Source organism: Meleagris gallopavo, chromosome 31 (assembly GCF_905368555.1).
Source record: "Meleagris gallopavo chromosome 31, MGAL_WU_HG_1.1, whole genome shotgun sequence".
Lineage (NCBI taxonomy): Eukaryota > Metazoa > Chordata > Aves > Galliformes > Phasianidae > Meleagris > Meleagris gallopavo.
The window spans coordinates 2,326,960-2,351,993 of NC_139434.1; the positions used below are offsets into that span (position 1 = coordinate 2,326,960).

The 25,034-nt window shown below is 63.5% G+C and overlaps 2 protein-coding genes across 4 annotated transcripts; one reads left to right on the forward strand and one right to left on the reverse strand.

Annotated features, from left to right (window-relative positions):
* The first annotated feature begins 1,422 nt into the window (after positions 1–1,422).
* On the forward strand, positions 1,423–8,923 carry PPP1R1A (protein phosphatase 1 regulatory inhibitor subunit 1A). The gene is made up of 7 exons (XM_085212144.1): positions 1,423–2,149; positions 6,343–6,403; positions 7,140–7,177; positions 7,256–7,319; positions 7,571–7,768; positions 7,859–7,944; positions 8,396–8,923. Exons 1-6 carry the CDS (start codon positions 2,069–2,071, stop codon positions 7,942–7,944), a joined length of 528 nt encoding a protein of 175 aa, XP_085068270.1. The 5' UTR covers positions 1,423–2,068; the 3' UTR covers positions 8,396–8,923.
* Positions 8,924–9,029: 106 nt separating this feature from the next.
* On the reverse strand, positions 9,030–24,972 carry PDE1B (phosphodiesterase 1B). Of its 3 annotated transcripts, XM_085212137.1 has the most exons (17): positions 24,557–24,972; positions 22,901–23,186; positions 22,256–22,390; positions 17,281–17,394; positions 16,128–16,310; positions 15,349–15,415; positions 13,442–13,558; positions 13,219–13,359; positions 12,729–12,829; positions 12,076–12,201; positions 11,716–11,817; positions 11,514–11,634; positions 11,355–11,436; positions 11,139–11,265; positions 10,831–10,967; positions 10,473–10,581; positions 9,030–10,390 (listed from the first exon to the last, which is right to left on the reverse strand). In XM_085212137.1, the coding sequence occupies exons 3-16, from the start codon at positions 22,384–22,386 to the stop codon at positions 10,484–10,486; spliced, it is 1,647 nt and encodes a 548-aa protein (XP_085068263.1). In that variant the 5' UTR covers positions 22,387–22,390; positions 22,901–23,186; positions 24,557–24,972; the 3' UTR covers positions 9,030–10,390; positions 10,473–10,483. The 3 variants fall into 3 exon arrangements, with proteins under 3 accessions (XP_085068263.1, XP_085068264.1, XP_019466381.2); XM_085212138.1 differs by lacking the exons at positions 22,901–23,186; positions 24,557–24,972 and adding an exon at positions 22,016–22,118 and having other exon boundaries at positions 22,256–22,391; XM_019610836.3 differs by lacking the exons at positions 22,256–22,390; positions 22,901–23,186; positions 24,557–24,972 and having other exon boundaries at positions 17,281–17,873.
* Between the last annotated feature and the right edge of the window lie 62 nt (positions 24,973–25,034).

The window sequence follows — 25,034 nt, forward strand, 5'->3', positions numbered from 1 at the left end:
CGCCGCGGTTTGGGGTTTGTGTCCCTCAGGGCCCTCTGTTGCCCTATAGTAGGTGGAAATGGGATTCCCCATATGGGGGTGTGATGGTGGAAGGAGCGCAGCTGGGCTACCCAGGAGGGGACCTGGGTGGCTTTGGGGAAGGAGCCATATGGCCATGGGCTCCTGGGGGCACTGAGGGTGGTGGAACACCAAAATGTAGCAGCTCAAGCACAGGGGATGTGCAGGGCAGGGGGACGGGGGCAGGGGGTGGGGGGCTGAACAGGGAACAGGGGACAGAGATGGGGAACGGGGGGCAGGGAAAGGGGACGGTGGGCAGGGGATGGGGGGCTGAACAGGGATGGGAGACAGGGGACAAGGGATTGGAGACAGGGAGTAGAGAAAAAGGGACACGGGACAAGGGATTGGGGACAGGGAGTAGAGAAAAAGGGACATGGGATAGGGGCAGAAATGGGGAACGGGGGGCAGGGGACAGGGAAGAGGGGATGGGGACAGGAGATAGGGGGAAAAGGGAGAGGGGAAAAAGGGCAGGGAACAAGGGATAGGGAACAGTGGATGGACAGGGGACAAAGGGGAGGGAATGGGATGGGAGATGTGGGAATAGGGCCAGTGGATGGGCCTGGTGCCCCACAGACCCCACCAGATGCCAGGGACGGATGATGCAGAGCAAAGGACACCTGAGCGTGCCCCTGCGCCCACCCTGGGGTGTCACACCTTGCACGGGGGGGTGCAGAGTTCTGTGGAGTCCTATGGCAGCAGGGGGGCTGGCAGCGCCCGTTTGGGGACACAGAGTGGATTAATGGAGGGGGGGGGGGGATTAATTGGAGGGGGGGGGTTGGGTTTTAATTACGATGTGCTGCGGGAGGGGCTCTTTCTCACCAGCTCCAGATTAATCCTCCCCAACGCCCAACAGCAGCAGCTGCCGGGCTGGAGGTCAGAGCTGGGGGTCACTGAGTCCCCTGTGGGGTGGGGGCACACGGAAATGCTTCCCCCCCCACCACCACCACCCCGGGGGGGGCGGGGGGCTGCAGCGTGGCAGCCTCACAGCCCACATTAGGGTGGCACCGGGGGTCTCCATCCTTGAACCGTCCGTCCTCGTTTATAGGGCTGTAACCAGGGAGAGCTGCCAATCTCCGTCCCATCCACCACCACGGGGGCTGGGGGGGGGACGACGACACCGCGCCCCACATCGCCCTATAACTCATGGGGCCGCCGCTGTGGGTCGCCGTGCCCTGCGGGGACGGGGAGGAGCGGTGCGGGCGATCGATGCAGCGAGGGGGAATTTGCACCGAGGGCAGCGGTGCCGGGGCGCAGCACGTGCGGACTTTGCACGCGCATTGCCCACGTGTGTGCAACGTGTCCGTGTGTCCGTCTGTCCCTGCGTCCCGTGCTCAGGGGTCCGCTCCACGTGTCCGTGCGTCCTGGCGCTGTGCGTCCTCTTGTGTTCTCTCTCCCTCCCCCTCCCCCGCTCCCGTCCCCGCGGGTCACCCTGTCCGTGCGTCCGTCCCAAAGTCCGTTTGTCTGCCTTTGTGCCGTGTGTCCTTGTGTCTGTCCGTGTGTCCATCTTTGCGTCCCGTGTGCCTGTCTGTCCCTCAGTCTTTCTGTCTGCCTGTCTTTTTGCCTCCGTTTCTGCCCTTCTGCCCGTATGTCCACCCCGCTGTCCGTGTGTCCGCCCTTCTGTCCGTGTGTCCGCCCTTCTGTCCGTGTGTCCGTCCTTCTGCCCATCCATCCATCCATCCATCCATCCATCCACCCATCCTTCTGCCCGTGCGTCCGTCCTTCTGTCCACGTGTCCGTTCCCTCTCTCTGCTCTCCGCTCCACCTGCCCATCCCCGCCGCGCTCTCTGCCTCTCCCCGTCCGTCCGTCCGTCCGTCCGTCCGTCCGCCCCGTTCCCCTCCCGGGGCCTCTTCCAACCAATGGGGCCGCGCTGTGGGGCGGAGCGGTGCGGCGTTCGGGACCGGGAGCGGCGGCGGCGGCGGAGGAGCGGAGCAGAACCGGGGCGGGGCGGGGCGGGGCGGCACCGGGAGCCGCCGGTGAGCACCGGGAACGGCACCGGAGGAGCTGCCCGCCATGGAACCCAACGGACCCCGTAAAATCCAATTCACCGTACCGCTGCTGGAGCCGCACCTCGACCCGGAGGCGGCGGAGCAGGTGGGGACAGCGGGAGGGGAGAGGAGGAGGGGGGGGGGGGGGGGATGCTGCTCTGCAGACCCCCAAGGGGCAACGAGGGGAGGAAAGGGGGGGGGGGGGCTTTGCAATAGGGGAGGGACCCCCAAGGGGCAACCGCACGGGTATGGGGTGAGCCGCCCCCCCTCCTCCTCCCCCTGTAATCCGTACATCCCGAGGTCTGTGGGGGGGAGGGGGACCACTCTGTGACAGCCCCCCCCCCTCCCCGATGCCGTGCAGCAGCGTGGTGGGGGCTCTGCGTGGGGTCCCCGCACCGTTTTGGGGTGCACAGGGTTGGGGAGGGGGGTGCAGTGACCCCAATACCGGCATAGGACCCACGGGGGGGGGGGGGGGGCAGGGGGTCAGCACTGGGGGTCCCTCCGCTATGGAGCTGTGTGTTGGCCTTTGGGTTGCCGTGGGGGGGGGGGGGGGGTGTAGGGTTACCCGGACCCCACGGCCCTACAACCACCCCCGTGTTGCTCAACCCCTGGAGGGGATCCAGCAGGAGGGGGGGTGGCTGCAGGGCGGTGTCCCCCCCCGCCCCCACCCCCCCTTGCCTGCCCTCTGGCTCTATAGGGTGACACGGTGGAGGGGGAGAGGGGGGTGACACGGGTTGGCCGGCAGCACCCCACAGCTGGCAGAACCCAGAACCCAAATTCGGGTTCTGAGCACATTGCCAAACCTTTTTGGCTCAGCGTGCGGCCCCAAAATAGCAGCAGGTATTGCATGTCCCAGAGCTGGCAACGTGGGTACAACCCCCCCCTGACCCCCCCCCCCTCCTCCAAACACACCTCCAGCACCGTGCAGCCCTCAGGAGTTCCTCCAGCCCCAAATCCTATGGGCTGAGACTTTAGGGTCCCAACTTAGGGTCGGGCTGGGAGTCCTTAAGGCAAAGCAAAGGGTTGGGGGGGAACCATGGAAAGGGTTGGGGGGGACCATGGAAAGGGTTGGGGGGGACCATGGAAAGGGTTGGGGGGGACCATGGAAGGGGTTGGGGGGACCATATAAAGGGTTTTGGGTGACCACGTGCCCTCAGCATCTGGGTATGAGGAGCTCTGCGAGGCAACTGGAATAAATAGGGGGGGGGGTCCCTACCTCTCCCCTCCCCAGATAAATGGGGTCCAAGCACCATCTGGGGGCAGAGCAGCAGCTCAGGGATGGGGGGGGGCTCAGAGAAGGGCCCCCAAACCCACCTTGGGTTGAGGGACACAATGGGAAGGGGGGGGGGGTTGGGAGTCCAGTGCCCATCCCTGCCTCAGTTTGCCCTTCCAGCTGAGTTTGGCTGCGTCCCATTGGATCCTATTTGGACCTAAAATTGACCTCAGCCCCCCCTGCACCCACTGCCCCATTGCCCCCAGTGCCCCCCAATGCCCCCAGTGCCCCCCAATGCCCCCAGTGCCCCATCCCGGTGCGAGGGGGCAGGGATGGGGGTCACGGCACCGCTGCTTGGGGTGCCAACATCCCCTCTGCCACCCCAAATCCAGGAGGAGGTCCTTTGTTCTTCACCATAGGGACCCGTAGCTTTTAGGGGTGGTTGGGTGCTCGCTTCCCCCCTCCCCGTTTTCCCGACCCCTTTAATGAGTTTTCCTTTAATTTGGAACACTCCCGTCACTCGTTGGGCCACAGCTTTTAAAGCAATCTGTGTGGGATCTGTGGAAGGTATCCACACCCACGGTGGGTGCAGGAGATAAAAGTCTTCTATTGTGTCCCCGGTGCGAAATTATCGAGGGAAATGAGAGCCTTCACCCCATAAAGCTGGGATGGAAAGTTGTAGGGCCATCACTCACGGATTCCTTTTGCTGAACTCATCTATTGGTTCTTCAACTGATGTCTGAATCCCTGCTGGTTCAGCATCACCCTCTGCATCACCTCCTTGGGTTAATTTTTGGGGGTGTCCCCTCAGGGAATGGTTTAACGCTCTGTGGGGTCTGTGGGGAGGATTTGGGGCTGCCCTCCTCTGGGTGTCCCCATGCCCTGCAGGGCTGTCCCTGTGCTTTGCTCTGTCATGCTCAGGGCTGGGCTGGATCCGCCCAGTAGAGCTGCTCCCAAATCCCATTCGGTTTCCGGCTCCTTTCTGCCCCTCGATCCCTTTCTTTAGCCCCCATACATCAGCCCTATAGGATGGGAGGGGTGCGAAGGACCCCCGGCCCCACTGAGCCCCACAGCGATGCCGTCCCCATGGTGGGATGATGCTGCTGGGCTCGGCTGCTGCAGCTCTGAATCGATGCTCTAAAAATAGGCTGGGTAGGAGAGCGGAGAGGTGGGGGATCCCAGCATCCCCTGTGGGGCCGGGGGATGGAGCATCCTATAGGGCTGGGACCTGAGCGTCCCTCTGCGGGGCTGGAGAATGGAGTGTCCCTCTGTGGGGTCAGGGAATGGAGTGTCCTATAGGGCTGGGACATGAGGGTCCCTCTGTGGGGCTGGGGAATGGAGCACCCCTTTGTGGGGGTTGGGGAACAGAGTGTCCCTCTGTGGGGTCAGGAAATGGAATACCCTATAGGGCCGGGACATGAGTGTTCCTCTGTGGGGCTGGGGAATGGAGCATCCCTTTGTGGGGGGTGGGGAATGGAGCATCCTATAGGGCTGAGGATCTGAGCATCCCTGTGTGGGGCTGAGAAATGGAATGTCTGTCTATGGGGTCAGGGAATGGAGCATCCTATAGGGCTGGGACCTAAGCATCCCTCTATGGGGCTGGGAAATGGAGTGTCTGTCTATGGGGGTTGGGGAACGGAGCATCCCATAAGGCTGAAGAGCTGAGCATCCATCTTTGGGACTGGGAAATGAAGCGTCCCTCTTGGGGGTCAGGGAATGGAGCATCCTATAGGGCTGGGACCTGAGTGTCCTTCTGTGGGGCTGGGGAATCGAGTGTCCCATAGGGCTGGGGACGAGAGCATCCCTCTAGTGTCAGGGAATGGAGCATCCTATGGGGTTGTGGACCTGAGTGTCCCTCTGTGGGGCTGGGGAACGGAGTGTCCCTCCGTGGGGTCAGGGAATGGGGCATCCTATAGGGCTGGGGAGCAGAGAACCCTCCAGGACTCGGGACTGGAGCACCCCAGAGTGCTGGGATGGGGAGGGCTGTGAGTCCATCCCTGAGCAGGGATTGGGGTGCAGTCGCTCTGTGGTTCTCAGCTGTGTCTGTGTGACCTTGAGTGGGTCACCCCTCTGTCCCCCGCCCTGTCCTGGGGGTGACAGTGGCTCCGTCCCCATGGGGGGCGTTTAGGGTGCTCGAGCAGCCCGGGGGTGCCTTGGGGTTACGCTATGGGATCCCATGACCCAGATTCAGTCCTGAGATCCCATCCCATCGCTCCATCGCTGTCACCCCGAGCCCTGGGGCAGAGGAGGTGATGGGGGGGAGGGGGGGGGTAGAGGTGACAAAGGACCGGCGATGGGGCTGTGGGCCGGGAGCGGTGGGTGATGGGGAGGGGGCGATTTTGGTCTCCCTTTAATCTCCGTTTAAAATCCAGATCGCGGGTTTCTATGGCAACCGGGAGGATGCGGGGAGGGGGGGCTGAAGCGGCGATGGGGCCGCAGGGTGGGCTGGGGCCGGGGCTGGGGCTGGGGAGGGGGCTTCCTTCGCTGCCTGTTCGTTAGCATCTCATCAGCATCTCATTAAGGCGGCGCAGCTCATTAGGGAATCCTCCCCGGGAAATTCGGTGCTACTCAGTCAGTGGGTCAGCGGGGAAGCAGGGCGAGCAGCAGCGGGACACGGTGCCACTGCATGGCACCAAGCAGGGTGACAGGGCCACCAAACCCCCCAAAAGGGGTCACCAAACCCCTCAAAGGTGTCAGCAAACCCTCTCAAAAGGGCCCCCGAGCCCCCCAACGGGACCACCGGGGGGGCACCCCGCGATGCGTGGGGCGGGATGCTGCAGGTGACCTTGGGCAAGGACACGGTGACAAGCGCTGTCCCCGAGGAAGGGCAGAGCCCCGGCGCTGTCACGGCCGCTCTGTCCCCACGCTCTTCCCGGCACGGCGGTATAATTAGCTCCCGTTTGTCGTTAAGGAGATGTTGATGTAAAAGCCACCTGCGTCCCTCAGCCGCCGGGCAGGGCAGCGTCCCCAAGGAGCCACCGCCTCCCGTTTGGGGACAAGGACACGGGCGGGCGACGCCGCGGTGCCGGGGGATGTGGGTCGGGATGGAGTTTGGGGCGTTCCCGACTTTTGTCCCCGCTTTACAGATCCGTCGACGCCGACCGACGCCGGCCAGCCTGGTGCTGAGCAGCGACCAATCGTCCCCAGGTGGGTCCCCGTTTGTGTCGCGGTGTCACCTCGGGCTCCGGCCGGGGATCTCCGGGTGGCAATGAAGGCGCACCGCGGGGGGACAGCGGTGACCGTGCGCTGCGCTGCGTCGCGCTCCGGGCTTCAGCCCATCCATCTCCAGGGGAAGCAGCTGTTGGTGACGCGCGTCCCCCCCGCTCTGCGCCCTCCCCGGGATGCCCGCACGTCCCCGGGGTTGGGCGTGGAGGGGGGAGGCGGAGCAGAGGTGATATTTGAGAGCTTCACTGCCCCCCTCCCCCGCCTGGCCTTTGGGGACGGGATGTGACCCTGCCGGCTTCCTGCCCCATCCGTCTCTTCTCATGGGGTGGCTCGATTTCTCTTGTTTTGGGGTGGCTGGGACACCGCGTTCCCAAATGCTGTCCCTGAGTACTTTGGGGACAGCAATGCGGACGCACCACGGGGCTGAGTTTCATCACAGCACTGGGACAACCAAAATAGGGTCAGGATGCGGCCCCTGCCAGCCCGATCCCACAGCATGGGGGGAGCTGTGGGACCCCCACCCTGCCGTGTCACCCTCAGAGGGATGGGGACGAGGTGTTGGTTGCCACTATGCTTTGTTCCTGATGCTGAGTGGCTCCCGGAGCAGCGCTGTCCCCATCCCCGTATGTCCCCATGCGGGTGCTCCAGGGGTCACCAAGCACCCATGGGTGACACCACCCCTAACCACCCGCTCCTTCTGTCCCTATGCTGTCCCCAGAGATCGATGAGGACCGACTCCCCAACGCCCTGCTGAAGGTAGGCGATGACCTGAGGTGTCCCCGACACCCCGAGGTGTCCCCCCACCGCATCACCCCCCCTCTGCTTGCTTTGCAGTCGGGTCTGGCCATGTCCCCCCGGCAGAGGAAGAAGGTGTACTGCACCACCCCCACCGTGAAAGGTACCTGAGGTGACATCAGGTGACATCTCCCTGGGTGCCACGGGGGACACGTGGGTGGCCAAGTTGTGATGCCACCTCCTCGGTGGCACAGAGGATCCAAAGGGGCAGGAGCACAGCTGGGGACACGGGGATGCAGGGCCACGGCGTGCAGGTGCCACCAAAGGGGGCAGGTGGCTGCCCAGCTCGCCGGTGGGGACAGAGAGGGGACATCGTGAGGGCTCAGGGACACAGCCACGCTCCCTGCCTCGCAGAGCTGCAGATGATGGTGGAGCACCACCTGTGCAAGCAGGCGCGGGGCGAGGAGGACGAGGAGGTGGCTGCTGGAGCCCAGGAGCACAGCCCAGGCTGCTGCCACCACGGTGACGCCGAGCACAGCCACAGCCCTGGGGGCAGCTGCCCGCTGGCCCAGGCTCAGCCAACACAGCAGGGTGGCCCAGGCCCCGGTGACAGTGAGTAGCCATCACCAGCGTCCTCTTCCCTGGAGCTGAAGGGGGTGGGGGTTTGGGGTCTGCGCTCACCCACCCCAATTTGCGCCGCAGGGACCCACGGGGATGAGCGGCGAAGTCCGGGTGATGAGGGCACTCATATAGCACCGGGGGGAAAGGGTGCTGCTGGCGGCCTGTAGGTACGTGCTGGGGGGCTGGGGGCGCATACTGGGATGTGAGCTGCGTACTGGGACGCTCTGGGTGCACACTGGGACACTTGGGTGCATCCTGGGATGCTGTGAGCGCATACCGGGATGCTCTGGGTGCACAGTGGGGCACCCAGTGGGGTAGCATGCTGGGGGGCTGGGGGTGCATACTGGGATGTGGGTTGTGTACTGGGACACTTGGGTGCATACTGGGATGCCGTGAGAGCGTACTGGGATGTTCTGGGTGCGTACTGGGACTCTGGGGTTGCAGACTGGGATGCTGTGTGTCCGTACTGGGGACACTGTGGGGACACTGATCCAGCGCACAGGGAGAGCGTGGCAGCGGGGGGGGTGACAGCAGACAGCGAAGTGGCTGCACCCCCCCTGCTGTCCCTGTCCCCACACTCCCCTCCATCCCTCTGTCCCTCTGTCCCTCTGTCCCCAGGTGCTGCTGTCCCCATTGGAGCCGAAGCGCCGCATGCTTTTTTTCTATCAATCATTTTCTAAGATTCCGACGGCGTTCGCGACGGATTTTTTTTATCTCCCACCCCCTCCCCACCCCCCCCCTTTCCCACCCCTCTCCGCAATGGGGACAAAACCCCCTCTGTGTCCCCACTGCCACCACCGGGGTGACCCCAGGACCCCCCCCGGTCTCCCCTCGCTCCATTCTGGGGGCACAGCTCCTTGTTGGGGGGGGGGGGGAGGATGACGGCACACCGGTGCTGCACTGCGCACACAGCTGTGCACGTGGCTTTGCGCACAGGCATTTGCACACCCACCCTCCTGTGCACACACACACACACACGCACGTGCAACGCATCCGCGCACTTTACACACGTGCTCTGCATGCGCGCCGCCGCCGTGGGCACGGATGGACACACGTGAACACACGTGAACACACGTGAACACACGTGCACACGCGAGTGCACGCAGAGCTGAGCGCACCCACACCATTAAACGGATCCTTTCCGCAGCGTCTCCTCCTTGCTCAGCACAGGGTGGGTGCATGAAAAGCCCAGGACCCCCCATTGCACCCCCAACCCTTCAGCACGGCTCCCCTCGCGGCTCAGAGCTCGGGCTGGCGGCGGCGTACGGTTTATTAATTGCTCGTTAGCAGCTGCTCTTGGTTTCACATGCGTGTGCGGGCGGGCGCGAGGCGGAGCTGTGCCAGCAGTGATGGAGGCACGACGTGACCGCATGGTAGAAAAGTACAAAGACACACAGCTGTGTGCTGGGCTATGTACAGTGCTGGGCCGGAGCCGTGGGGTGATCCAGGCACCACGGAGGGGGAGGAGAACAGAGCTGGAAGATGCTCCAGGTTGCTGGAAATGGGGCAGAACGGAGCTCAGCAGAACCGCCGTGCAGGGGGTGCTGGAGAGCTCCAGTTTGGGGTTCTGGAGGATGTTGGAGCCAGGATGCTGGAGATTCTTGAGCACACCGGAGCCAGGATGCAGGAGATGCTGGAGCACTCCAATTCAGGTTCTGGAGGGCAACAGTTTGGGGTTCTGGAGCACACTGGACCCAGGATGCTGGAGATTCTCGAGCACGGTGGAGCCCAGATGCAGAGGATGCTTGAGCACGCCAGAGCTTGGGACGCTGGAGGATGCTGAAGCACGCTGGTGCCGGGATGCCGGAGGGAGTGGGGTCTTCTGGGGGTGTTTTGGAGCTGGGGGGCAGGGGGAGGACTGGAAATCCACCAGGGGCAGCAGTGCATGCAGCACACTGCAGCTATAGGGGCTGGAGGCGCAGAACTGGGGGTGCTGGAAGAACCTCAGGGCCACTGTGGGTACCAATTTTGCCCTCCCTCAGCTGGCCCCAGCTCCCAGCTCCCTGGCCTTGGGGTGTCCCCGGGGCCGGACCCCACAGCGGAGTGTCCCCAAGCCTGGAGTGGCGGAGAGCCATAACTCAGAAGCCACGTCAGTGCTCCACGCGGGGACAGATCTCAGCATCTGCCGTCTCCCCACAGGTGGGGCGGGATGGGGACAGCACAGGGGGACACCTGGGGACACCCGGCAGCCTGAGCACAGACCCAGCGAGAAAAAGGGGGGCCCACAGTGACCCCTGAAGCGACAACAAACCCCTTACAGTTCCTCCATCCTTCAGTCCCCTGCCTCCCCCACAGTGCCACCCCCTTCCCCAACACCTGGATCCCCTGTGGGGCGAGAAGCAGGTTTCTAAAAAGCCATAAGGACAAATCCCGCCGGCGCGGCAGTGAGAGGCTCAGCATCACCATCACCCGTGGATCAGCACCACACGGCTTGGCGGACGATTTGGCACAGGATGGGGGGGGAATCCCAGGGGTCCCGGCCCCCCAGGACCCGGCGCTGCCATCGGGGATGCTCTTGGCACAGACCCCGGCGGCTCCTTCCCTGCGAATGGTGCTGAAGTCGATGGCATCAAAGACTTTGGACTGAACGGCATCACTGGGTTGGATGAAGACCTGCCACCCCAAAGGGGACCTTTGGTCAGGGCTGAAACGAGCTGCAGCCCCCCCAGGGTGCCCCCATGCTTTGGGTGCCCACCTCGCCATGTGCTATTCCACCTCGCCATTGTGCTTGTGCTGGGTGGGGGGCACCGGGGGCTCCTCCTCGTAGGGTGACAGCTCCTCGATGGACACTTGGTTGGTGATGCCTGTGGGGTGACACGGGGACGCTCAGGGGGTCCCCAAGGATGAGCAAAACCCATCTTCTTCGGGAGTCACCTCCAATGGGTTGATTCTCTGTGGGTCACCATCCCATAGGCCACCTCTCCATGGGTCACCATCCCACGGGTGCCCATCCCACGGGCCACCTCTGGAAGTCACCTCCCCATGGGTCACCATCCCATGGGACACCACCAAAGGATGCTTGGTGGCTCTGGTGGCTGTCAGCTGTCACCTACCGCTGGCCGCCCTCTCCTTCCACTTCTGCTTGTTCTCCTGGATGTATTTGGTCCAGGTGGAGCGGAAGCTGGCCAGGTCAGCCTTGATGTCCCCAAGCTCCAGGTGCTCATCCAGGGATGTCTGTCGCCACTGTGAGCTGTGGGGGCAGAGCCACCAGTGTTACCCCCACCCTATGCCTCCCCGTACCCCAAATGCGACGGGTTCCCCCTTCCAGACTGAGCCCCACCACTCAGGAGAAGGGGAAACTGAGGCACAACCACACAGCTGAGCCTGGTGGATAGATGAGGGGTGGCTGCTGGCCCCCAACCTGGCCTGCTGGCCGCCCGCCGGGTTGCCCTTGGCTTTGGAGCCATCCTCATTCTGGGGCAGCACCATCTTCTCGGCCACGTCGGTCAGCACAGAGAAGGTGGGCTCCACGATGAAGTCAATGAAACCTGGGGTGGAGAGAGGGCACGGCGATGTGGGGTGGGGGCTGCGTCACCCCAGGGCTGGGGACAGGGCTGGGGATGCGACCAGCGCTCACCAATCTGGGACTGGGCCACCAGCGTGGAGGTGCGGTCGCAGAGGGGCGAGAAGGGCAGCCCCAGCTCAGCCTCCTTGTCACCCTGCCGAGGCACGAAGTGTCCCCAAAGAGCCGTGTGGGGGTCCTCCCCCCCAGCCCCAGGGGACACGGGGGCCGTACCTGCCTGAAGAACTCCTCCATCAGCGCTTTGGTCCAGCGGCTGTGCACCGCCCACTGCTTGGTGGGGTGGCTGATGTCGGCCGCGTGCAGCAGCAGCGACAGCACCTTGGATTTGTCAATCCTGGGGAGGGCATCCAGGGCTCAACACTGGCCCCAAAACGTGTCCCCTCCCCGGTGCCACGTCCCCAGAGCCCGCACTCACCGCTCCAGCTGCTGCAGCGCCGTCTTCATGGACTTCACCTGCTGGAAGTGGCAGGACATGTCGGTGGCCAGGACCATCTCGATGACCAGAGCCCGCAGCTCCCTGTGCCAAGAGGGGACGGCGCTGTCAGGGATCACGGGGACAGCGGGGACAAGGGGGATGGTGGGGGCAAGGGGGACAACGGAGACAGCAAGGACAACGGGGACAATGAGGACAACGGGGTCAATGGGGATGGTGAGGGCAATGGGGGCAATGGAAACAAGGGGGTCAGTGGGGACAGTGGGGATGGCGGGAATGATGGGGATGGTGGGGATAGCGGGGACAATGGGGACAACGGGGATGGTGGGGATGGGGACTCACACGAATTCATCCTTGGTGAGGTTGACGAAGATGTTCATCTCATCGTCCTGCATCATGCGGAAGACGGCGCTGATGTGGTGGTTCTCCAGCACCGAGCGGTCGTTGTAGAGGATGGCACAGTCTGACCTGGGTGGAGGGGACAGTGGGGACACGTGGTGGCACTGCTCGGTGTCCCGCATGGCAGCGTCAGTGCGTCTGTGACCTGTGACTGCTGGCCCCACAGTGTCAGAACATCTCTATCTGGGCCGTACTGGTGGCCCCACGGTGCCAGCATGTCCCATGACCATGGGGTTGATGAGCAGCACTTCCGTGCCCCAAAGTGTCCCACGTGTCCCCACAATGGGTCCCCTGTTCTGCTCTCTGTGCCCATGCCATGTCCCCATGCCATCCCACATCCCCGTGCCGTGCCACGTCCCCATACTCTGCCACATCCCTGTGCCATCCCACATCCCTGTGCCACGCCATGTCCCCATGCTGTGCCACACCTCCAGGCAGTGCCACATCCCTGTGCCATCCCACATCCCCGTGCCATGCTGTGTCCCCACGCAGCGTCACGTCCCCATGCCCTCCCACACCCCCGTGCTGTGCCATGTCCCCATACTCTGCCACATCCCCATGCCCTCCCACACCCCCGTGCTGTGCACATCCCTCACTTGGTCTGGATGTGGAAGCTGTTGGTGGTGCCCGTGTGCTCGTAGTCGTGGATGGCGGCAGCAAAGATGATGGCCAGGACCTCAATCTCCGTCAGGTAGTGCTGGGGGACATGGGGTGAGGGCTGGAAGGGGACACACACCCCAAAAAGGGACAGGGACAGCCCAGTGCCACCCAGCGAGGGGGCAGGGAGCACACTGAGTGTGTGTGCAACCCCACAGCTGCGCGTGACAACGCCTGTGTCCCAGTGGCAGAGTGTGACCCCACAAAGTGCACGTGACAACCAAGCTGGGGTGACAGCACGAGGTGTCCCCTCCTGCTCCCTCAACCGGGGGTGACCCCGACCCCCTGCATCCTCACAGCGTTTCCACGGTGACAACCGAGTCGCTAGGCGGTGCTGCCTCCGTGACAACAAGCATCCCTGGGCCAAAAAAGCCCAGGGGACCCCTGTCCCCTCAGTGTCCCCACAGTGTCCCCACGCTGTCCCCATACCAGCATGCCAGTGCGGAGCAGGAAGCAGTGGACAGTCTGGGTGACATCAGCAGCGTGCGCCTGGTTGTGGTAGGGGTTGCGGTACTTCCCGTAGCCAACCTCCAGCGCGTCCAGCAGCGTGGTGAGGAACACGGCGGGGATCTGCGGGGACACACGCGCGTGTCACGCTCGTGCAAAAGGGAATAGCAGCCAGGGGACGTGCCTGGGGACGGGGTGGGCGCACCTTGAAGCGACTGTTGAGGTTGTGTCGGGTGAAGAGCTCGTAGACGATGGTGCGCAGCGAGTGCTCCTCCGTCACGCGGTTCAGAGCGAAGACGTCGAAGCACCACAGGTCGAGGCTCTGTGGGAGGATGGGACACAGCCCAGGGGCACACAGAGGGACTCAGTGGTGCCTGGAGATGCCCAGAGATGCCCCGTATGGCAGTGATGCCCAGTGATGCCCAGAGATGCCCCATATGGCAGTGATGCCCAGCGATGCCCAGAGATGTCCAATATGGCAGTGATGCCCAGCGATGCTCAGAGATGCCCCGTATGGCAGTGATGCCCAGCGATGCCCAGAGATGCCCTGTATGGCAGTGATGCCCAGTGATGCCCAGAGATGTCCAATATGGCAATGATGCCCAGCGATGCCCAGAGATGCCCTGTATGGCAGTGATGCCCAGTGATGCCCAGAGATGCCCCATATGGCAGTGATGCCCAGCGATGCTCAGAGATGCCCCATATGGCAGTGATGCCCAGTGATGCCCAGAGATGCCCCATATGGCAGTGATGCCCAGTGATGCCCAGAGATGCCCAGAGATGTCCAATATGGCAGTGATGCCCAGTGATGCCCAGAGATGCCCCGTATGGCAGTGATGCCCAGTGATGCCCAGAGATGCCCAGAGATGTCCAATATGGCAGTGATGCCCAGCGATGCTCAGAGATGCCCCATATGGCAGTGATGCCCAGTGATGCCCAGAGATGTCCAATATGGCAGTGATGCCCAGCGATGCTCAGAGATGCCCCATATGGCAGTGATGCCCAGTGATGCCCAGAGATGTCCAATATGGCAGTGATGCCCAGTGATGCCCAGAGATGCCCCATATGGCAGTGATGCCCAGCAATGCCCAGAGATGTCCAATATGGCAGTGATGCCCAGTGATGCCCAGAGATGCCCCATATGGCAGTGATGCCCAGTGATGCCCAGAGATGCCCCATATGGCAGTGATGCCCAGCGATGCCCAGAGATGCCCCGTATGGCAGTGATGCCCAGTGATGCCCAGAGATGCCCCGTATGGCAGTGATGCCCAGCGATGCCCAGAGATGCCCCATATGGCAGTGATGCCCAGTGATGCCCAGAGATGTCCAATATGGCAGTGATGCCCAGTGATGCCCAGAGATGCCCCATATGGCAGTGATGCCCAGTGATGCCCAGAGATGCCCCATATGGCAGTGATGCCCAGCGATGCCCAGAGATGCCCCGTATGGCAGTGATGCCCAGCGATGCCCAGAGATGCCCCATATGGCAGTGATGCCCAGTGATGCCCAGAGATGCCCCATATGGCAGTGATGCCCAGTGATGCCCAGAGATGCCCCGTATGGCAGTGATGCCCAGTGATGCCCAGAGATGCCCCGTATGGCAGTGATGCCCAGTGATGCCCAGAGATGTCCAATATGGCAATGATGCCCAGTGATGCCCAGAGATGCCCCATATGGCAGTGATGCCCAGCAATGCCCAGAGATGCCCCGTATGGCAGTGATGCCCAGCGATGCCCAGAGATGCCCCATATGGCAGTGATGCCCAGCGATGCCCAGAGATGCCCCATATGGCAGTGATGCCCAGTGATGCCCAGAGATGTCCAATATGGCAGGTGATGCCCAGCGATGCCCAATAAAGCTCAGCAACACCCAGTGATGCCCAGTGACCCCAGTGATACCCAGTGATCCCCAGCAATGCCCAGCAATGGCCAGTAGTGCCCAGCGCCATCCAGTGATGCCCACTAAAGCCCACTGCAATGCCCAGTGATGCCCTGCAGTGCCCAGCGATGCCAGTGACACCACCATGCCACCTCTCCCACACATCCCACACTGAACCCCTCTGCACAGCCGCCTTTGGTGGGGGTCCTCGGGGTGCTGTCCCCTCCCCAGTACCTTCAGGCAGTTGAGGACAGAGGTGGAGTAGCTGGGCCCCACGGCTGTGTACGTCCGGCGGAACATCCTGCAAGGGGCAGGGAGAGGGCTGGTGGGCACCAGGGGACAGCAACGAGGACAGGGACTGAGCCGAGTGCTCAGAAACAGACATGAGTGCTGGGGACCCACGCGGATGCCAAAAGACCCAGCTGAGTTCTTAGGGATCCATATGGCTCCTTGCGGCCCCATTTGGGGCTGATCTGGAGCTTGGGGACCCACCTGGATACTGGGGGCCTTCATGAATGCTCAGGGACCCAGTGGAGTTCTTGGGGATCCATCTGGGCTACTGGGGAGCGATTTGGCTCTTTGGGGCCCACCTGGATACTGGAGACCCACCTGGCTTCTTGGGGACCCTCGTAGGTTCTTGGGTACTGAGCCAATGCTTGGGAACACACCTGGTTGCTCAGGGACCCACCTGAGTACTGGGGACCTGTAGTTTCTTAGGGATTGATCTGGTGCTTGGGGACCCGTATGGATGCTGAGACTCAGGGACCATCCTGAGTTCTGGGGACCCACATGGATCCTTGGGAACAGATCTGTGGGGTCACCTGGCTCCTTGGGGTCACACCTGGGCAACGGGATCTTCGGGGACCCACCTGAGCTCTTGGGAACCCGTGGAGCTTCTTGGGGTCCAAGCTGAGTTCCTGGAGACCCGCTTGGTTTAGTGGGGACTGCTCTGCTTCTGGGGACCCACGTGGGAGCTCAGCCCTCCCCCACCCCCTCACCCATCACATCCCCACCTCTCCACGAAGATGCCGGCCTGCACTGCGTGCACAATGCTGCGGAATTTGGGTTTCTCCTCCGCCCGCCGCCCCTTGGCACGCGCCTGCTGGGTGAAGGTGGCAGCCAGCCAGTCCCGCACCTCCGAGGGCACCGCGTCCGAGCGCATCTCCCGCAGCTCATCCTCCGTGTCCAGCATCTGCCTGCAGGGACAGGAGGTGACATCGGGGGACGTCACCGCACCCCCACACCATCCATCTGTCCGCCTATCCAACCATTCGTCCATATAACTGTACATCCATCCGTCCATCCGTCCATCCATCTGTCTATCCATACTTCCATCTGTCCATCAGTCCATCCGTCCATCCACCCATCCACCCACTCACCAATCCATCCATCCATCCATCTATCCATCTGTCCATCCATCCGTCCATCCACCCATCCACCCACTCACCAATCCATCTGTCCATCCATTCATGCACCCATCTGTCTATCCATACATGCATCTGTCCATCCACCCGTCCGTCCATCCATCCGTCCGTCCACCCATCTGTCTATCCATCTGTCCATCCATCCACCTATCTGTCCATCCATCCATCTGTCCATCCATTTGCCCATCCATCTGTCCATCCATCTGTCCATCCGTCCATCCATCCCTCCATCCACCCATCCATCCATCTGCCCATCCATCTGTCCATCCATCCATCCACCCGTCCACCCATCCATCTATTCATCCACCCATCCATTCATCCATCCTTCCCCCTTCCACCCATCCGTCCATCCATCTGTCCGTCCACCCATCTATCCATCTGTCCATCCATCCATCCATCCACCTGTCCATCCATCCCTCCGTCCATCCATCCCTCCATCCACCCATCCATCCATTTGTCCATCCATCCATCCACCCATCCATCCACCCATCCATCCATCCATTTGTCCATCCATCCACCCGTCCACCCATCCGTCCATCCATCTGTCCATCCATCCATCCATCCACCCGTCCATCCATCCACCTGTCCATCCATCCATCCCTCCGTCCATCCATCCATCTATTCATCCACCCATCCATTCATCCACCCATCCACCCGTCCACCCACCCGTCCATCCATCTGTCCATCCACCCACGCACCCATCCATCTGTCCATACGTCTCCCCTCCCACCTCGCCCCACACCTGGTCTCATCGATGTAGACGGCCTCCAGCAGCGATGCTGTGTACTCCAGGTTCCTCTTCAGCTCCTCCACGTTCACCTCTCCCGTTTCCAGCTGCTTCACCATGTAGCGGAGCCTGAGTGGGGTGGGGGGCAGCTGGAACCCCGCTGTGACCCCCAGCACTGCACCGAATGGGGCAGTGAGAGGGGGCGTGGATGGGACGAGATGGGGGGATAGGAGGGGGGGTCCTGGGGGCACCCAGTGCTGAGTACTGGGGGTGAAGGCTGAGCTGGAGCACCCTGCGTCCCCAAAACCCCGCACCTCCAAACCCCACATCCCTAAAACTTTGCACCCCTCAAAACTTGAACCCCTAAAACTCTGCAGCCCAACTCCCTGCACCCCTAAAAGCCAGCACCTCTAAAACTCTGCACCCCTAAGACTCCGCAGCCTCAAACCCTGCACCCCTAAAACCCTGCACCCCTCAAATCTTCCACCCCCAAACACCGCACCCCCCAAAATCCTGAACCCTCAAACCCTGCACCCCTCAAAATCCTGCAGCCCCAAAATCTGCACCCTTAAAGTCTGTATCCCTCCAAACCCTGCACCCCAAAACTCTGCACCCCTGAGCTCTCTGCATCCCCCACAGCCCGCAGCCCCAGCACACGGAGCTCTGCACCTCCACCCCCCTGCACTTCTGCACCCCCAAAACCTCAACACCCCCCCTCCCCAGGGCTCAGCATCCTGCACCCATGGGCGTGCAAACAGGCGTGTGTGGGCACATGCACGCCCAAACTCACACGTATGATGCACACCCACTCACCACTCGTGTGCACACGTGCAATTAATTATTCACCCCGGTGCACACGCACGGCGTGCTTATCCAACGCAGCACACGCGTGTGCGTGCACAAAGCCGTGGCACCTCCCCAGCCCCCCAGATGGTGAAACCTCCCCGTCTGTCACACGCGCAGCCCCCGGCCGTCTGTCTGTGTGTCCGTGTGTCTGTCGTGGTGAGGACGGGGGCGGTGCTGCGCGGGGGGGGGGGGGGGGGGAAATCCCATCTGCCATCCGCTGCCTGCGCTGCGCTGTCTGCTGGCACGGGGATGGGGATGGGGACAGAGGGGGGGACGCGTCACACTGCCCCTGGGTCAGCCCTCTTGGCCATCACGGCCACTCTGTCGCTGCCCCTGGCGTCCCCTGGTCCCCCATTGGGTCCCCATCGCTGTCACCCGGTGCCAACAGGTCCCCATCAGTGCCACCAGGTTCTACCAAGGAACCCCACATGTACCCCCAGGTCACCATCAGTACCGTCTGGTGCCACCAGGTCCCCATCAGTGCCACCCAGCACCAACCAGGGTCCCACTGATACCCACCACGTCACTGTCACCCATACCTGATGTCACCCCCTCCATTGCCACCCAACCAGGTACCCAGAGGTACCCCCCAAGTCTCCATCACTGCTCCCTGGCACCAATCAGGACCCCATAAATACCCATAGGAACCCTCCAGGTCCCCATCAGTGCCACCAGGCACCAACCAGGACCCCATAGGTACCTCCGGGTCCCATCAGTACCACCTGGTGCCACCAGGCTCCCATCAGCACCACCAATCAAAACCCCATAGGTACCCCCAGGTCCCCATCAGTGCCTCCTAGTGCCACCAGGTTCCCATCAGCGCCACCAATCAAGACCCCATAGGTGCCCTGGGTCCCATCAGTGCCACCTGGTTGCCACCAGGTCCCCATCAGTGCCACCAATCAAGACCCCACAGGTACCCCCAGGTCCCCATCAGTGCCACCAGGTGACCACCATTCCCCCCACCACCCACCAGATCCCTATGGGGGCACCGACCACATCTCCAACCACCACCACCCGATGCCACCACATCCCCACTCCCCGGGCAGCACGCGGTCCCCAAGGTAGGTGACAGCCACCCCCAGGGCCACCACATTCCCACGACACTGCCACCCCCCCCCCAGGCCTTGGGGACACCTCGGGGAGGTGACCGCCCCATGGCAGCCCCGCTCCCACGGCCGTCACACGGGGACGATTCCCAGACGGGGACCCCGACGCGCGTCACCTCCGGCTGTGGGTCCTGGCGTGGGGCCCAGCTCGGCCCCGAGGGATGGCCACGATTTAATTAAAGGCTGATTAAGAAAGCAGCGGTGGCAGCTTCCTGCCGGCTCCTCCGGCCGCCCGCTCCCTGGCAGCCCTCGGCCTCGTTAGCTCTAATGAGAGCTGGCAGCGGGCGCACGGCACGGCCCGAGGCAGCACCCGGGGCTGCGTGCACAGCTGTGCACGGGTGTGCAAGACTGCGTGCGGTGGTGCAAGGCTCCACGAGGCCGCACGTGGCCGTGCGAAGCTGCGCAGGGTTGCACGCGCTTGTGCAAGGCCGCACCAGGCTGCTCGTGCTCGCGGTCGCACGAGGTTGCAAAGGCTTCAAGTCCAGCAGGAGGGACGTGTGCTGCAGCAGCACAAGGGAGGACAGAGCTGTGACCCCACACTGATTGCCACCAGCTCTGGGACCACGCGGGGCCATCGGGGCCGTGGGACAGCATGGGGGGAGCACGAGGACGCCGCCAGCACCGCCGGGGGGGACCCAGCACCACATCCCCAAATCCCTCAGTGCCACCCCCTGGTCCCACACTCCCCCCTTTCAACCCCCCCGCACCCATCTCACCCTGCTCTTAATGAGGTTTGGAGCCTCGTTAGCGTCCTCCCCCAGCCCGGCTTTGGGGGGGGGGCACGTGTCCCCCCTCCCTGTGGTGTGACAGCACGTGCACACGCGTGTGCGCACGAGCAGAGCGCTGCCACCCACCCCCCTGCGCTCACACACGTGTGCACCGATGGCTGCACGTGTGAGCCCACAAGCACGCACAAACACACGCGTGTGCAAGCACACATACATGTGGAAACACACGCGCAGCTGTGGCTATTTGCAGGTGTGCACGTGCAAGCACGCACAAGCAGGTATGAGTCAATGCAAGCGTGCGATGCACACGTACAGCACTGCGCGCCCCGTGCCCAGCAGTGGGGGCCACCGTGTCCCTGTGAGGTGACAGTGACGGCGGTGACAGAGCGGGGGGGGGGCATGGAGGGGGGCTGCCAGACGTCACGCTCAGAGCTTTCAAGCTGGAGAGCTGCGGGGGAATGTGACCTTGGGGACGGCAGGCAGCGCCTTCCCTGCTCGGCCACACAGCCCTGGGGACGCTGAAATGTGGGGACGCTGATCTGTGGGGGCACTGAAATGTGGGGGCACTGATCTGTGGGGGCACCTTCCCCCCCCCCGGGGACACTGATCCATGGGGACGCCCCGCCTTGGGGACGCTTCCCTTTGGGGACGCACGCTGTCGTTGTGGCACGGCGACGCGGGACCCCCGTGTCACCACCCTTTGTGGACGAAGCTGAGCGTCCCAAGCAGAGCACAGGGAAGGCCACCACCATGTGACACGGCCACCACCACTGTCACACAGCCACAACCTGTGCCCACCACCCACCGGAGGGACACAAATCCCCGAAGTGACACCACTGTCCCCAGGGCCACCCCAGCGCTCTGGACCCCCCCGTGTCACCAACACAGCGCAGCTCAGCCCCCTGCATCCCACCCTGAGGACACCCACGTGTCCCCACCACCCACAAGGGGACAGCAGCACCGGGATGGGGGGATGGCAGTGAACACGAGGGGGGGGTGGGAAGGGGACAATTTGGGGAGGGGGCGGCGGTGGCACAGCCCACACAGTTGCACACCTGTGCGCACGCAGCGCTCGCTCAGGTGCACGCGCACCCACGCGTCACCACGTGTGCACAGTGCACACAGCTGCCCTCCCCCGCTGCCGCCAGGTGCTTGCACACGCAGCCATTTGCACGCGCAGCCATTTGCACACGCAGCCATTTGCACGCGCAGCCATTTGCACGCGCGGCCATTTGCACGCGCAGCCATTTGCACACGCAGCCATTTGCACGCGCGGCCGTTTGTGCTCACACGCACCCCGCAGCTTCTAACCCAGCTGGGGTGCAACGTAGGGCTCCGTCACTCTTCCCCCCCCCCCCCGTCCCCCCCCACTGCTCACACACACGTGCACAGCTGTGAGCACCTTCGCACCCACGTGTGCACGTGCAGCAGAGCACACCCACGTGTGCACCGGGGGGCACGAGGGCTCGAAGCTCATACGTGAGCACACGCGTGGGCACCGCCGCACGTGGGCTCCTCCGGTGGGGATGGTGACATTGTCACCCCACGCGTCCCCCACCCCCCCCCCCCCACAAACACGGATTTCGGGGCACCTGAGACCCTCGCCCAGCCCTGGCAACTCTCCCCCCCCCCCCCCCTCCACCCCCCCGGGTGTATTCTGTCCCCAAGGGGGGTCCTGGAGCCCCCACTTTGAGTGCTGAGGGTGGTTCTGGGGTTGGGGGGTGTTTGGGAGAAGGGGGTAGAGAGAATTTAGGGGGGTGTGGGGCAGCAGCTGAGGGTTCCAGGGGGGGAATCTCTTGTTTGGGAGGAGGGGGGGGTCCTGGTTTTTGTGTTATGGCAGATAACCTGGTTTATAGGGGGGTGTCCTGATTTATGGGGTGGTTTAATTGGTTTTTTTTGGGGGGAGAGCTGATTTTCTGAGGGATCATCCTGGGCGGTTTGGATTTGTTTATTCTTGGGGGGGGGGAACTGGTTTATGTGGGGGTTTCACAGATTGAGGAAGGGGTCCTGATCTGGGGGGAGGTTCTGCTTTTCGAGGGAGGTGTCTGGTGTGTGAGAGGCACTTACAATTTAGGGATGGGGTCCTGGTTTTGGGAGGGGGCCCCGTCTTTTCAGGGGTCCTGTCTTTGCTGATGAGGGGGGTTGCAGGCTCCTGGCTTTGGGGAGAACCCTGTTCATGGAAGGGTCTCAGTTTGTGGGGTGTCCCAGCTATGGGGGGGGTGGGTCCGGTCCATAAAGGGTCCCGGTTTATGGGGGGAGGGGGTGTCCCTGTTTATAAGGGGGGTCCCGGTTTATGGGGTGACTCACAGAGCCCGCAGTTTGACCCAGATCTTCTTGCTGGGGGCCGATTTGATCTCCAGGGGGGACGGGCATCCTCCGGCCGGGTCCAGCGCGTCGCGGTCGGGCTGCAGCCCCGGGAGGCTCCGCGGTGCCTCCATGGCCCTGCGGCACCGGCACCGCGCTCAGCCCCGGCCCTACCGGCACCGGGCCCGGCCCGACGGGCGGGCAGAGAACGAGCAGCGCCGGTACCGCCCCGCAGCCGCCTCCCCCCGCCCGGTACCCGGAGGCTGCGCAAGAAAAGCAACACCGGTCCGGGCGACGGAGCTAAGATGGCACCGGGTACCGGGGGTGGGAGAACAGGGATGGAATGCAGCGGAGATGGGGGGCACCGGGGATGGAGAGAACGGGCAGTGGGGAGAACAGGGGGTGGGGAGGACCGGCGATGGGGAGCGCCGGGAATGGGGAGAACCGGGAAGGGGACGTAACGGGGATGGGGAGCGCGGGGAGAAGAGGGGATGGGGAGCACCGGGGATGGGGAGAAGCGGGGTTGGGGAGGACAGGGGATGGGGAGAAGCGGGGTTGGGGAGGACAGGGGATGGGGAGAAGCGGGGTTGCACCGGGAATGGGAAGCGCCAGGGATGGGGAGGAGCTGGGGATGCTGCGCGCTCCTACCCGGGGATGCTCAGCCGCGAAGCTCCGCTGCTGCCGTGCCCCGCTGCCCCCGTGCTCCGCTGCCCCGGAGCTCCCGGCGCTGCCTCCGCTTCAGTGCCGCTCTCGGAGCTCTCGGGGTTCGCCGCAACTTTCCCGGAGCCGACACCGGCGGGAGGGAGGGCGGGGAGGGGCGGGGGGAACCGGAGGCGGGGGCACCGGGACGCGCCCAGCGGCGGGCACGGACCCACGTTGGGGTTGGGGTAACCCAGGGACCCCCGTGGGGTTGTGGGGGAGTAGCCTTGGAATCCTATGGGTTATGGGAAAGTATTCGTGGACCCCCGTGGAGTTTTTTGGGGGGACAATCCATGCCCCCGTGGGGCTGTTATGGGAGGGGTATCCCAGGACCACTATGGGGCTGTGGGGGTTGGGGTGCAATTGTAGTCTTGTGGGGCTATGGTGGGGTACCCCACCACCCCACCACCCCTATAGACCGAGGGGGGGGTGGGGGGGAACACAGCATCCTATAGGGTTATGGGGGGGGGCGTTTACCCCCATAGGGATATGGGTTTGTATCCCGGGACCCCTATGTAGAAATGGCAGAGTGGGCGCCGGTGGGGCTATGAAGGGGGCAACTCCCCCCCCCCCCCAAGGATCTTAAGGGGGGGTCACAGGGCTTGGCAGTGTGGGAAGAGGCCTGAGACCCTCCCCCCCCCCCCAATGCCCCACACAGAGGGGCTGCAGCTGAGACCTGCACCATTTGTAACACATCACCAAGGCCAGGCGTGGCTGGGGGGCATCAGGAGCAGACCCCCCCCCCCTCCCTCCCCCCCACCCCCCCAAACTGCAAGGCAACTGCAGCCCTGGACATAATGTAGGACCTACTCTAACACAGCCAGAGCGTTTATGTGCTCGTTAGGACTTTCCAGGACAGGTGATGCAGGTGGCAAAGGGGCTGGGGGCAGCCATCTTGAGGGGGGGGCCACATCCTGCCTCCATCTTGTGCCCCCCCACCCCATCCACGTCCCCACTGAGATGAATCTCAGGGCTACAGCAGCCAGCGCCGGGGGTCTGGGGGTCTCCAGGTACACCCAAGGGGGATTTTTGGGGGTGTCACAGCTCCAGGTGCGCCCTGGCAAGGTTGGGGGGGGTGGAGGGGGGGGGGGGGAACACACAGCCCCCACGCTGCCTCGCACAGCCCACGCAGATCTGCAGCCCCCGGGGAATATTAATCAGCCCTTACGTAAGGACTGGAGGTGTGCGCTGCGCCCACCTGCACAGGGGGGGGTCCTTTTGGTGGGGGGGGGGGGGGTCGAAGGGGGTCGCAGCACCCACGGCTGCTTCAGCCCTGCTGGGATGGTCCTCTCCGGTGCTTGCACCCATGGGTGCTGAAGCCCATCCTAAAGCGGGGGGGGGGGCTGAGCCTTGGGGGTCCCCTGCTGCTCTTGGGTGCGTGGGCCCACCACGTGCAGCAGGGAGAGCTGCAACCTACCCTGCAGGGGGGCAACGGGGGGGGGGGGGAGGGGGCTAAAGTTATGGGGGGGGCTTAGAGGGAAGCTGGGCGCAGGGATGGAACGGGGGGGGGGACCCCAAAAGAGGGGTCTGGAGGGGGGGGGGGGTGGGAGGGGCCGTGGGCAGGGATGAGTGCGAGACAAAGGCGCGCTGGCGGCAGCTCCTTACTGCTTCATCTCGTGATTGATGAGCGCCAAAATAGACTTTTGCAGCAATGTGGAATAATTGGGCACGTTGAGAGCGTGAATCCGGGGGAGAGGAGCGGAGCGGAGCAGAGCAGAGCAGAGCAGAGCAGAGCAGAGGGGGGATGAGACCCGCGGGGAGACGTCACCTCCAGCCCTGCTGCCACCGGCCCTGCTTGAATTAATAAAGCAATTAACGGCGGGTTGAGGTTCGCTGCCACCTCGGGGCTGTGGGGATGCGGAGCTTCGGGCCGTTCACAGCCCCAAGGGGGGGTGGGCACAGCTGAACCCCCGGGGTGTCGGAGCTGCCGGTGCCATCTCCTGGTGACTCATCCCGGAGCAGCCGGCCGTGAGCTGAATGGAAACGGCCGCCCGGGCGCCTCCTTCCCTCGCCCCATTAATTCCTTCCCCCCTCCTCCCCCCCCTCTCCCCAGTCCCCTCCCAAAACGAGAAATAAACACCGT

Excerpts from the sequence above, each read along its gene's own strand:
- PDE1B (XM_019610836.3), bottom strand. The coding sequence starts at position 17,594 with ATGTGGGGTTTGGAGGTGCGGGGTTTTGGGGACGCAGGGTGCTCCAGC. Across the intron at positions 16,311-17,280 it reads GTCTACATCGATGAGACCAG|GCAGATGCTGGACACGGAGG; the intron begins GTGTGGGGCGAG and ends CTGTCCCTGCAG. Across the intron at positions 10,968-11,138 it reads GCGGGCGGCCAGCAGGCCAG|CTCACAGTGGCGACAGACAT; the intron begins GTTGGGGGCCAG and ends CTGCCCCCACAG.
- PPP1R1A (XM_085212144.1), top strand. The coding sequence starts at position 2,069 with ATGGAACCCAACGGACCCCGTAAAATCCAATTCACCGTACCGCTGCTG. Across the intron at positions 7,178-7,255 it reads TCCCCAACGCCCTGCTGAAG|TCGGGTCTGGCCATGTCCCC; the intron begins GTAGGCGATGAC and ends CTTGCTTTGCAG. Across the intron at positions 7,320-7,570 it reads CACCACCCCCACCGTGAAAG|AGCTGCAGATGATGGTGGAG; the intron begins GTACCTGAGGTG and ends CCTGCCTCGCAG.